The 14,179-nt window shown below is 37.3% G+C and overlaps 1 protein-coding gene across 1 annotated transcript in view; it reads right to left on the bottom strand.

The window, feature by feature from the left end:
• The window catches only part of HPSE2 (heparanase 2 (inactive)), a 657,615-nt gene that overhangs the window by 210,854 nt on the left and 432,582 nt on the right, over nt 1-14,179 (bottom strand). Inside the window, exon 6 of the mRNA XM_078077262.1 lies at nt 8,149-8,196. Coding sequence (XP_077933388.1) covers nt 8,149-8,196 — 48 coding nt within the window. The remainder of the gene's footprint in view (nt 1-8,148; nt 8,197-14,179) is intronic.

Genomic DNA, 14,179 nt, shown 5'->3' with positions numbered 1-14,179 from the left:
GAGAGATCACAACCAACACCAAAGAAATACAAACAATTATAAGAACATATTATGAGCAACTATATGTCAGCAAATTAGATAATCTGGAAGAAATAGATGCATTCCTAGAGATGTATCAACTACCAAAACTGAACCAGGAAGAAATAGAAAACCTGAACAGACCTATAACCACTAAGGAAATTGAAGCAGTAATCAGAAATCTCCCAACAAACAAAAGCCCAGGGCCAGATGGCTTCCCAGGGAAATTCTACCAAACATTTAAAGAAGAATTAATACCTATTTTCTGAAACTGTTCCAAAAAATAGAAATGGAAGGAAAACTTCCAATCTCGTTTTATGAGGCTACCATTACCTTGATCCCAAAACCAGACAAAGACCCCATCAAAAAGGAGAATTACAGACCAATATCCTTGATGAACATGGATGAAAAAATTCTCACCAAAATACTAGCCAATAGGATCCAACAGCACATTAAAAGGATTATTTACCACGACCAAGTGGGATTTATCCCTGGGCTGCAAGGTTGGTTCAGCATCCACAAATCAATCAATGTGATACAATACATTAATAAAAGAAAGAACAAGAATCACATGATCCTCTCAATAGATGCAGAAAAAGCATTTGACAAAGTACAGCACACTTTCTTGATCAAAACTCTTCAGAGTATAGGCATAAAGGGTACATACCTCAATATTATAAAAGCCATCTATGAAAAACCCACAGCGAATATCATTCTCAATGGGGAAAAACTGAGAGCTTTCCCCCAAGGTCAGGAACACGGCAGGGATGTCCACTATCATCACTGCTATTCAACATAGTATTAGAAGTCCTAGCCACAGCAATCAGACAACAAAAAGAAATAAAAGGCATCCAAATTGGCAAAGAAGAAGTCAAACTCTCACTCTTTGCAGATGATATGATACTTTATGTGGAAAACCCAAAAGACTCCACCCCAAAACTGCTAGAACTCATACAGGAATTCAGTAAAGTGGCAGGATATAAAATCAATGCAGAGAAATCAGTGGCATTCCTATACACCAAACACAAGACAAAAGAAAGAGAAATTAAGGAGTCGATCCCATTTACAATCGTACCCCAAACCATAAGATACCTAGGAATAGATCTAACCAAAGAGGCAAAGAATCTGTACTCAGAAAACTATAAAATACTCATGAAAGAAATTGAGGAAGACACAAAGAAATGGAAAAATGTTCCATGCTCATGGATTGGAAGAACAAATATTGTGAAGATGTCAATGCTACCTAGAGCAATCTACACATTCAATGCAATCCCCATCAAAATACCATCCATTTTTTTCAAAGAAATGGAACAAATAATCCTAAAATTTGTATGGAGCCAGAAAAGACCTTGAATAGCCAGAGGAATGTTGAAAAAGAAAAGCAAAGCTGGCGGCATCACAATTCCGGACTTCAAGCTCTATTACAAAGCTGTCATCATCAAGACAGTATGGTACTGGCACAAAAACAGACACATAGATCAATGGAACAGAATAGAGAGCCCAGAAATGGACACTCAGCTCTATGGGCAACTAATCTTCGACAAAGCAGGAAAGAATGTCCAATGGAAGAAAGACAGTCTCTTCAACAAATGGTGTTGGGAAAATTGGACAGCCACATGCAGAAGAATGAAACTGGACCATTTCCTTGCACCACACAAAAATAGACTCAAAATGGCTGAAAGACCTAAATGTAAGACAGGAGTCCATCAAAATCCTAAAGGAGAACACAGGCAGCAACCTCTTCGACCTCAGCTGCAGCAACTTCTTCCTAGAAACATCGCCAAAGGCAAGGGAAGCAAGGGCAAAAATGAACTATTGGGACTTCATCAAGATGAAAGAGGTGTTTTTAAATCTTCAACTATGACAGTGGATTTGTCTATTTTTTACCCCATGTTTCTGTTAGTTTTTCCTTTGTGTATTTGGATCTCTGTTATTAGGTACTGCATTAGTTTTCTACTGCTGCTCTAAACAAGTTAACAGATAGTGGCTTAAAACAATCCAAATTTATTATCTTACAGTTCTGTAGTTTAGACATTATTATAGGTCTCACTGGGTTAAAATCAAGTATTGGGAGGGCTGTCTTCCTTCCAGAAATGCTAGGGAAGAATCCCATTTCCTTGGCTTTTCCAGCTTCTAAAGGCTACCCACATTGCTTGGTTCATGGCCCCCTTCTTCCATCTTCAAATCCAGCAATGCTGGGCCAAGTCTTTCTCATGTCACATTAACATAATCTTCTCTTCTGTAGTTAAGTCTTCCTCCCTCTTCTGCTGTTATGGTTACACTGGGTTCATCTGGATAATCCAGGATAACCTGGATTAACTTTACTTCAGATCAGCAACCTTAGTTCCATGTGAAACCTTAATTCTAGGAATACAATTTGAACCCTTACTTATATTGCAAGTCTTCTTAGAGTGAATGCTACATTACTTCACATAAAAGAACTTCACAACAATATAATTCCATTTGGTCCTCCTCCCTTCCTCCTCCTTTGTGGTAAGATTGCCATATATTTTTACATCTATATATGTTATAAACCCCATAATACAGTGTTGTATGTTTGCATTACACGGTTGTTTTTAAGAAGTGAAGAGAAAAAATAGTCTTTTATATTTATCTACAAATTTACCATTTCCAATGTGTTTCATTATTTTTTGAAACCCAGGTTTTCCTTCAGATGTTACTACTGCTTTTCTATCTGAAGAAATTGTTTTAATATTTCTTGTAGCACAGGTCTACTGGTTTTCATTTATCAAAAACATCTTTATTTCACTTTCATTTTTAAAGAATATTTTTGCTAGATATAGAATCCTGGCTTTTTTTTCTTTAGCATTTTAAGATGTTGTTCCATTGTCTTCTTTTTTTTTTTTTTTAATTTTATTATGTTATGTTAGTCACCATACAATACATCATTAGTTTTTGATGTGGTGATCCACGATCCATTGTTTTCGTATAACACCCAGTGCTCCATGCAGTACGTGCCCTCCTTAATACCCATTGTCTTCTATTCTCCATTGCTTTAGCACTTTAAAGATTTGTTCCATTGTCTTCTATTCTCCATTGCTTCTGATGTCCAGTTAGCCAAAATTTGTCTTTGTTCTCTGTATGTAAAGTATGATTTTATCTGAATATTTTGAAGACTTTTTCCTTACCCTTTGTTCTCAGCAGTTTGATTATGATATACCCAGGCATGATTTACCTTGTATTTATTTTTCTTAGGGTTTTCTTTTTTCTTCCTTTCTTTTTTTTTTTTTTTTAAAGATAGATAGATAGATTGATGGATTTTGTGAGAGAGACAGAGAGAGAGAGAGAGAATCTCAAGCAGACTCTGTGCTGAGAGCAGAGCCCAACATGGGGCTTGATCTCAGCACCCTGAGATTGTGACCTGAGCTGAAACCAAGAGTCAGATGCTTAACTGACTGTGCCACTCAGGAGCCTCTATCCTCCTTAGGGTTTTCTTAGGTTCTTGGTTCTATAAGTTAATGTTTTTCACCATATTTGAGAGGAGTTCAGCTTTAGTGTCTTCAAAAAAAATTTTCTGCTTTATTATCTCTTTCTTGCCTTCTGATTTCTAATTATACAAATGTTAGACATCTTGATATCAGCAATGAGGGTTGCTAAAACTTTGAACATTTTCTTCCTAGCAGTTTTGCTCTGTTCTTTAATTGTATAATTTCTAATGATCTATTTGCAAGTTCACTAATCCTTTTTTTCTGTAGTTTCCAATTTCTTCTTAAGTGCACCCAGTGAGTTTTTCATTTCAGTTTCTTTTTTTTCTTTAAAAATTTCATTTGGTTATTATATATATATATATTGTTTCCATTTCACTGCTGATCTTTCCCTATGTATCCACTCAATACAAACATTTTCCCTTAATTATTTGAATATATTTACACCAGTTGTTTAAAATTCTTGTCAACTAATTCTATTACCTAGGTCATCTCAGGGTTTCTATTTATTGCTCATTCTTTTGGCCATGAGTCACAATTTCCTATTTCTCTGCATAGCTAGTAATTTTTTAATTATGTACTTCAAAGTGTAGATGATATTTTATAGAGACAGAAGAGTGTTGGTTTGGGATATAGCAGGAAGTTGGATGAATGACTGATCATCTTGTTCTTGTGGCAGCTTCAGTTTATACTTTGTTAAGGTGAATCTGTTTTGGTTATACATTAGATTTAGGGCAAATCCTTAGTGCCAGGACAAGACTTTACTCCTGAGGCATAACTCTTAGTTTTCACTGGAAAGCACAAGGTGTTTATGAAGTCCCTCTAAATTTGTGAAATTCAAGTTCCAATCTCTGTCCCTCATGTGACAGACAGCAGCTGAAATTGCTGTTCAACTTTTTCAGATTTCCAGCTGTTATTTTCTACCAGGCTCCTTGGGGTTTCCCTTGAATATGCACATTGCAGGGATTGGGCAAGGATTTGAAGGAAATTTATGTGCATATTTGGTGTTTTGTCCATAGCTCCTTCTTTCTGAGATTTCTACCTTCTGACTCCTTCTGAGACCTCAAACCAATATACAACCATGTATTTTGTTTGAGTTCTAGCCACATCATACTGCATAGATTCTTAAGTAACCACAGATCTCACTAGCATCATTCACTTCTTTCAAGGATTGAATAACTTTCTCTAGCTTTTGCCACTTTTTGATCATTCTCCAGTGTGTGTGTGTGTGTATTATTTTTTTGGTCCAGATTTATCATTGATAACTGATACAAACTACTGTACTACTTACTCTTGTAATTGGAACTTCATCTCACTAACTCTTGCTGGGTTTTCTGCATGGATTGGGCAGGACCAATCATTAAGTCATGTATCTTGGTCCTCAAAACCCAAGAGCATGAACTTTCAAATCAAAATAGTCTAACTGTATAGAGCTATTTATTTTTTACTTCAGACTCAGAGTTCTTGTTGTTCAAGCTCCAAGTTCAGTATTCCTGTACTGAATTGATTCTTTTGGCTACCTATACATAGATATTTACTGACAAATTCTGTGTTCTTTTTTTTCTGACTTTGACTCTTGATTTCTTTACATTAAGAAGTTCACCTCAGCATTTCTCAGGGTTAGAGAAACATGGTATTTGGCTTTAATTTTCACTGAATCCTCCTGGCCAGGATTTCCTGGAATTGTTCCATGACTATTCTAAGTCTTGATTGAAAACTGTGGCTGGAAGGGATAAATGGTAGATTCCAGGTGCTACTGGTTGTCCCCAAATGAGTGCTGATCCTGGAGCCAAAAGAAACACAATCCATTGCCTGCTTTGGGGGGTATTTTTAGAGTAGTTGCAAACACATGACATTTATCTTGAGAGGTGGCCAATATTTTAAAAATAGCTAATAAAATCAATTTATAAAAGTCTTATTTCTCCATTATAAAAAAAGACTGGGCTCACTTCATTCCATTTGTGCTATGGAGAGTGTTTGGATATGGAAGAAAAACTTTTTCTGATCCCTCCCTGTCAGTCATAATAACTGAGCAAGTCTTACATTTTACCCAGTAATTTTCATACACTGATCTCTTTATTTCTCCTTACAAACACTATGAATTCTTCAAGCTTCAGCCTTTATGTTACGTTATCCAGATAGCCTTTGATGAAAGACACTGAAGAGGATTTGAATTGCTCTAGTAGAATGTAATATTTTCAACAAAAAATCATTGTCTTATTATCAAAGTAGTAACAGTTAAGAGAATAGTCCTTGGAGTGAGACACACTCAACTTTAAGTCCAAAATCTACCACTTTCTGTGTAACGTTTGGATTTTCTACAACTTCCTTTAAGTTATGCAAGAGATAAAACTAGTCCCAAACTCATTTGGTTGTTGTGAGGATCAGATACAGTAAGGCATAAAAGGTTTGCAACAGTTCCTGCAAACAGTTTCATCATTGCTGTTATTTTCCCCCATAGTAAAGGCTCAGTAAACAATTGCCTAAATAAGTACTTGTTGAACTGACTAAGTGCTATTCTGGTGGAAGAGAAAAACACACAAATTACAAAGACAAGTTAAGAGAAAAAAATAATTATAAGTTTGGTAAAGTAATGATAAGTTATGTAAAGTAGCATAGAAAGAAAAGAGCTAAGAAAGAGAATTAAAAAGGGGGTCTGTGTTAGATAGGATCAGCACAGAAGGCCTCTCAAAGGAGATAACATGTAAGTTGAGTCTTTAGAGATGAGAAGGAACTAGCCACACAAAAAATGAGGATAACAGCATTCCAGGCAGGGACAATAGCACTTACAAAGATCCTGAGGCAGACAGGCACATGAATTTTCTAAAAAGTAAAAGACCACTAGTGTGTTGGGACAGAATGAGTAAGGTCAGGGTGGCACTAGAAACGATCATACAGTAGCAGAGGCCAAACACAAAGTACCTTCCTTATAGGCCAGAGTAGAGTTTGGCCTTTTGTCTAAGTACAAAGGGAAGGCACTGAGGGGTTTTAAGCATGGGAATGACAAGATCTCTAGACCTACTCATCCATGACTCACAAAACAAACTGAAGGAGGAAGGATAAGAATTTCTGGAAACATTTAAAATGATGCTTAGAGAAACTAAGTATAAATGCATAATAAAATATTTTCCATTATGATTGAAGTTACTGATTGCTAACAATCAAAAATCCTTTTGGGATAGTTAATAAAGATTTCATCCACTGCTCTTGCTTCTTTCACAACCGTCATGAATCCCAAGGGATACTGTGACCCACTTAAAATGGAGGATAGAAAAGAGAAGTAAATGTGCTAGGCAGGCAGGGTTAGAGTTACTGAGTGAGGCGGTCATAGTTGACAGCTATGAGGGCCCAGAATAGCACACGTCTGAGCTGTGTGGACCACATTAGATGAAAGACGACTTAGAAGATGCTATGGGGTAGATTTCTTACAAAAAGGAAGGGCAGGATTCAGGTATAAAATTGGTGAGACACTGTGAGATGCTGACATTCCAGCACCAATACCATAAGGAAACTTAAAGAAAATTAATTTATGTATCAGATAATTATCTTTACAAATCAAGCTACCCTTAGGTTAACAGGTCTTTGCAACTATAAGCTTCTTCCTGGAATACTAGGGTTTATCTTCTCTTGAGGCTGCTTCATTCCCTTCATATTCCTTTTTTTTTTTTAATTGCTTCATATTAGTAACACTCTTGGCACTAATTAAGACCACCACCATTACTATAATAAAGTGTTGTTATTTTCACATGATACATTGAGTAATTAAAACTATTTCCTCTCCTGTTATGCTGAGCGAAATAAGTCAATCAGAGAAAGACATGTATCATATGACCTCACTGATATGAGGAATTCTTAATCTCAGGAAACAAACTGAGGGTTGCTGGAGTGGGGGGCGGGTGGGAGGGATGGGGTGGCTGGGTGATAGACATTGGGGAGGGTATGTGCTATGGTGAGCACTGTGAATTGTGCAAGACTGTTGAATCTCAGATCTGTACCTCTGAAACAAATAATGCAATATATGTTAAGAAAAAAAAAAAAAAGAAGAAGATAGCAGGAGGGGAAGAATTGGGGGGGAAATTGGAGGGGGAGACGAACCATGAGAGATGATGGACTCTGAAAAACAAACTGAGGGTTCTAGAGGGGAGAGGGGTGGGAGGATGGGTTAGCCTGGTGATGGGTATTAAAGAGGGCACGTTCTGCATGGAGCACTGGGTGTTATGCACAAACAATGAATATTGGAACACTACATCAAAAACTAATGATGTAATGTATGGTGATTAACATACCAATAAAAAATAAATTGTATTTATTTATTTTCCTTAAGAGAGGAAAAAATATTTCCTCTCTTAAGGAAATTTATTCCCAAGGAAAACTTATGGGTAAGTGATGGCACGCTCATATTCCCATTACCTGTTCACTGATGACAGATTAATTTAAAAGTACACATAATAGCTGAGCTTCCATTTTTTTGGTTTTGTTTTGGGTTTTATTTAAACAACAAAACAAAATTATATTACTATGAGATAGTATGCATCACAAGAACAGCTTTGGAGTTAGTTTTGACTTTTTCTCTTCGAGGATAAAGAGTAGCTTATTAGATGTCAGCTATAATGTTCATAACAGCTAATTATCTTTCATTTTGCAGTAGCTATAATAAGTAAGAGCAAAAATGGTGAATACCTACTGTTGCCAGGTAACTGCATCCACTGTGCTTCCCGCCACCTTCATGAATCTGTACAGAACAGAAAGAACAAATAAAATAAGCTGAGGCATAGATTAGGCCAATCCTTGGGCTAAGAGCCCACAGCCACAATCAAGGTCTATCCAGAGCTACTGGAAGTTAAACTGTACAGAAGGTGAAGGTAAGGATACTTTCAGCTCTTCACACATCCTTTACCATCTGGAAATCAAGACCCCAATACAGCATGCTGTCTATGTCTGTCTTCCCAAGCCCATACCTGATGGTTTCCACATCACTTACCCCATGCACAAAACTTCTCTCTCTCATTTCCTATTCTCTAAGGACTCTGAAATCTGCTAGGAAACAAATAAACTATAACATTTCCCAAGGATGGCGACTCAATAGAGCCTTTGAAAACCTCAGCCTTCTGAAAAGACCATGGGAAAACCCAATTTAGTTATATAAGCATAAAGCACTTTCAAATATGCCCCAGTGATGGGCTGCCATACCTGAGTGTAGAAACCTGAGCACCACACAGAGAAATCTTTTTTTTTAATGTTTCAAGTTTTTATTTAAATTCTAGTTAGTTAACATATAGTGTAATATTAGTTTCAGGAGTAGAATTTAGTGATTCATCACTTACATATAGCATAGAGAAATCTATTTCTGAAGCAGCTAACCAGTGTCATCTGACATTTGCTCAGCTCGAAAGAGAAACCAGACCTGTTTTCTTTCAAAACACACAGCAAAGCCTTGCTACTAGTTCCCTAGCCTCCTATGCTCCTGGAGGTTCTACCAGAACCAGAGCTGGGAGGAAGCTCTAAGGCCCCACAGATGCCGCAGGGTATCATAAATTGCAGGTCTGTGAATAACTCAATTATCTACTAACCTCCATTCTCACTATCCTCATGTTCTGAGGCCATGTGCTGCCACGGCTATTGTTACTATTTGAGAGAGTTACCATGCAGACACAGGAAATCAAAAGGAATATCTCAGTTCTTCAAGACTTTCCCTTCAACCCTGAGACCCTGGAAGGGAACTTTTCTACAGACAGAAACAATCTTCCATCAGTATTTCATAACCAAAAAACTCTTCCATTAGGAAGCGAGAGGGTGTTTTGTCAAGAAAGTCCTAGCCTACCCTGTGCCAGCATAATCTTGCAGGCAGACACATGGCAAAGGGGTTGCCATGTGCTGCCCAAACAGAGGCTCTGCTTTGCCATGATGTGGAAAAGTACTTAATTTTTGCAGGATTGGAAGTGAGAGAGAGGATGCCAGGACTGCTGCTTAGCATAGGAGTGAAGTTTATAAAAGAAGATGAAGAGGAAGGAGAGGAGGGAGTTGGGGGTGGGGTAGGAGAAAGAGAATGGGAGAGGAGAAGGGGAGGAGAACAAGGGATAAGAGGAGGACACAGAAGATAGGAGGAGAAGGAGATGAAGAGGAGGCAGCTTGGCTCTTGTCTATATGGTCTTGTCTTTTTTCTCTAGTACCATTCAGCAGTCAGGAGCAAGAATATGGGAAATGGAACATAAGGGTGATCAGGAATGGAACTGGTTTGATGGGCAAGACCAAAATGTAAATGGAGATTGGAGGGAATATAACATATATTGAGTACCTACTAGTACCAGCCATTCATGTGTTATTTCTTATAATTCTCAAAACCGTTTTGCTTAGGAAGGTGGATATTATTGATTCCATTATACGGATTACTAACTTCCCTACTGGCTAGAGAAGTAGTGGCTCTAGACATCCCAAACAGCCCATTTTATGGAGTCAGGCCACCTCTCCTAGTAGCACTCCTGGGGAAGGAGGGCATGACCAGGCAAAGCCACAAATGCCAGCTGGAGTATTTCCAAAAAAGAAATATTTTAGGTAAAACTATCTTAATTTACATATGAAAAACCATAATAAAAATAACACTGACATTTATAGTGCTCTATCATTATAAAATGCTTTTCAGCTTCTTATATGTATAATTTCACATAGTCCTCAAAACAACCTGGTAGGTAGTAAATACTCCTAATTTATAGTGGAGGAGGCTGAGTCTCGTGGAGGTTATAAGACTTGCTCAAATTCATAGAGCTAGTGTGGACTAAACCCAGGTTCTCTGACTCCAAATCCAATCCTCTTTCTAGGATCCTATGCTGCCTCCAAGCTGTTTTCACTGAGGCCCAGAAGTACAGTACAACTCTAAGATGCAAAAAATAAGTTGAACTTTTGCCTTGAGAAATACTACCAATTCATCCAAAAAAGAGAAAAAAAGGCCTGAGCACCTTTGCTTGTTGGCTTTCTCTCAGACTTGAGCATTGCAGTGCCTATTTGTAAGAGAATATGCAGGGTATCAAAGGTGACTGACCCAGGGCCTCTGCTACATGACGACCACCACAAAAAAGCCAAGAAGAGAGACAAGACAATCAGCTATCAGAGTTTCTATGTGCTATACTACTGGTACAAACCGACTGCTGAGAGATAGCAGTCAAGGGAGCAGTTAGCTCTATACCCTATGGTATTAGAAGAGAGATAAACATTGAGAAAAGCTTCACATCGCACATGACACTGAATTGGCATTAAAAGAAGTGTAAGATTTTGTCATGAAGAACAGGCAAAACAAGGTAGAGTCAAGGTGAGTGTGTTCTCAGGAGTCCATCTTGACTGGATGTCAGAAGACAGGTAAGGGAATGGCAGGAAGTCAGACTGGTCAGGTCACTAGCTGCTAGGCTGTGATGCTAACAAGTCTGGCCTTTATCCCTTAACAACTAGGTACAAGTCTAGCTCCTATATATCTTTCTATGACTAGTACCCAACATAATTTGCAAAATACAGCTGGCTCCTTTCATGTATATTTGTTGGATTTATCCTGTTTTTAAACAAATGAGGGGAATCAGATTTGAGTGTCAGGAAGATCACTCTGGCTGGGTAAAGCTGAAACGTGCTGGTGTGGACAAACTGGTAGGAGATGACCGCACAGAGAGGGGATACTTGGAAATGTGAAAATGAAAAAAGACCCATTGAGTAACACTGATGGAGCACTCAAGAGGATTTGGTGGGTGAGTCTGAGTTGGGCAAGAGGGGAAAGAGAGGAGCCCAAAGTTTTAATTGTAGTAATGCCATTGCCCAAGATGGGCAACCCAGGAACAGACTTTTGATGCTGATGCTGGTGAATGTATTCCAATCTTCTTGAATATGCCTTAAAGAACTTGAAATAAATAGTCACTGATGATAACAGCTATGCATTTAAAAGAAAATAAGGAGGAAAAAAAATCATTAATGTCCTGCTTGGCTAAAAGGGTCTGGATAGGCAATTAAGAACACATCTAATTTGGTGTCTTCAGAGTTGGAAACTGGTTCTTCATGGTGCTATAATCTGGAGATCCTCATATGCATTGGATAGTTCATTCTGCTATAGGTTGATAATTAAGTTCTTAAGTAACTTTCCATTATTAAAAGTAGCATTATAAAAAGAACGGGAAAACTAGAGTTAGGAACATTTAAAGTAAGGCTAATGTTTTCTCCCTCCACACCCTACCCCACATCCCTCAAAGAAAATCCATAAAATCTATAATTAAATACAAAATAGACTAGACCCTTATATAGAATATTATAGTTTACAGAGAAATATTTTAAAATTGAATAAAGGAAAAGACCTACCATGATCCTGGATAGGAAAATCAATTATTCTCCCTAAACTAATTTATGGGTTTAATGAAATCCTAATTTAAAAAATCCCAGTAGATATTTTCGAAACTTTACAAAATCATTCTAACATTCATCTAGAAGGCTCCAAGAATATTCCTTAAAACTGGAATAATGAAGAGACATTTGTTTGATCTACCATATATTAAAATATACCATAAAACCCACAAGTATTAAAACATTCCTAGGAATTAGAAAGGAGATCTTAGGAACTCATAAAGAGATTAGGAATTAGTAAGGAGAGATATGGAATAGATTTTTTTTCAAGTTACATATAAGAATTTATTACATGGAAAAGAACTTAGTATATGAAAAACTGAAGCATTTCTTTATTGATGTTATGTGATTTGTGGCTATTTGGGAAAAAAAATTAAAGTCAGATCCTCACTTAAGATCGTATTTTGTATAAGAAATCAAAATAGTAAAATATAGCTTAGTTTCATTATATTAAAAAATATCTCAATTACAATTTAATATTTTGAAACAAATGATATTATTATCTTCTTAACTTTAGTAGCATATTGAAGCAGTAGAAAAGCTGTTTTAACTTTGAGGAAACACCACTATTAAATATGTATTCACATGAAAATTACTATAAACTACATTCTTCCTTTTTCCTTCTTAGCAAAATGATGAAACCAACTTCAAACATATGGAAGCATTTTTATACTTATTCTGAGGAGGAAAAATCTAATTCACAAATAATGTCAAACAAAATATGCATTTCCAAATACTACCAAGATGACCAAACATACTCTTGTTTTTTGAGAAGTGTAAAAAATTGACCTCAAATGAGCAAAATGTTCTGTTTTCAGAAGTCTTTGACATTATTTTTTAAAACCAGAAAAAGAGAAAACAACTACAGAAATAACACATAAAGGAAACCAATTAGACAAAACCCCAAGGAATAGACACTATAAGTCAATGAGTTTCGGGAATTCTCCCCACCCCCATGCTCCTTCCCTGAAAATTAGGGCTCTCTATGACTATCCTGTATCCATATCATTTCTATCCTTTATTTTTATATCTATATTGGCAATGTGGAAGACAGCAAGTCCAAAAGATCATAATTTTCTTTGTTCAAATCTAACATTGATGGATTCTTCTGCTCTCTAGTTCTGCCTGTTTCTCAGAAACTGGCCCAAACCACATAAATGAATAACTTCAACACAGCTGCAGAATGCTCCACAACAGTAATATTAGAGGTGGAAAAACATGCACACAGACTAGTGCTGTCAAGAGTGAAATACCACTGGGAAAGTGAAATTCCGTTTAGTGTCTGGTATTATCCAAGGATTTTCAGCCATCCACTTCCATTCTAATCCCTAGATTTAGGTCTATGAATGTACAAGTAAAAGATGACCCAGGATGTGAATAACAAAAAGGGCAAGATCTTGGTTTTCCAAGGTTGGATGTCTCCATACCTGAATTATGAAGACAGAAATCCTGGATGATTATCCCAGAGAACAGAAGATGTCTGCCCTCACACTGACATCCAGTCATGCAAAGAAGGGTAAGAGAGGGAAAGGGCAGGGACTTGTATCAAAGGAAATTAGCTAGTGCCAGGCAGACATTTCAGTATTGGGAGATCTTTCCCACTGGAGCCAATCTGCTGCTATGGAAAAGAACAACATATCCCCTTTCATTGTGAGAGTTCCTTTTCCTCCCCCAAGAGATCCCAAATCTGGGAGAATTTCTTTCCTTTGTTATCCACCTGCACATATGACGTATCTGAAATACTGTTGAGCCTTCTCTCCCAGGGCATATCACAGCTCTCTCTTATAATAAGGCACATCTTTATTCATGGTCTTTGGGGTTTGATTTCTACTTCTGGACCACAGAATGCAACCCTAAAAACTGGATTCTGAATTTTGCTCCCAGGAAGGAGGATAAATCCTTCACAGGGAACTGGATGTCTAAATGAGTACAAACTTCAATAAGAGAGTGGTAGTCTGATCTTTTTCCCCTTGTCCACAAAGAGAACTTTGGTTATGTAACTAGCACGAATAAGATGTGATAGCTATTCTACACAAAGCCTAGGAAAAACCTGTGAGGAAATTATTCATCTTGAGTTACAGCAAACCAGGCATCTTCCATTTGGTCCAAAGCCACTTACTTTTCCATGGCTAGTTATATATTGAGCTATCTATACTAGGTGCTGCACAGACCAATGATATATTGATACATCTCTCTCTCTCTTTCTCTTTCCCTCCCTCCCTTCCTGTCCCTCTCACTCCCTCCCTTCCCTTTTTCTCCCCACCCCTATTTATATATAATATTACATTGGCAGTAAGCTGATAAATAGCATGGCTATATATTCATTGACTTTAATAGCTAGTGCA

The sequence above is a fragment of the Halichoerus grypus genome, chromosome 7, assembly GCF_964656455.1.
Source record: "Halichoerus grypus chromosome 7, mHalGry1.hap1.1, whole genome shotgun sequence".
Lineage (NCBI taxonomy): Eukaryota > Metazoa > Chordata > Mammalia > Carnivora > Phocidae > Halichoerus > Halichoerus grypus.
Note: the sequence above shows the minus strand (reverse complement) of the source record. Positions and strands in the feature narration are given on the sequence as shown.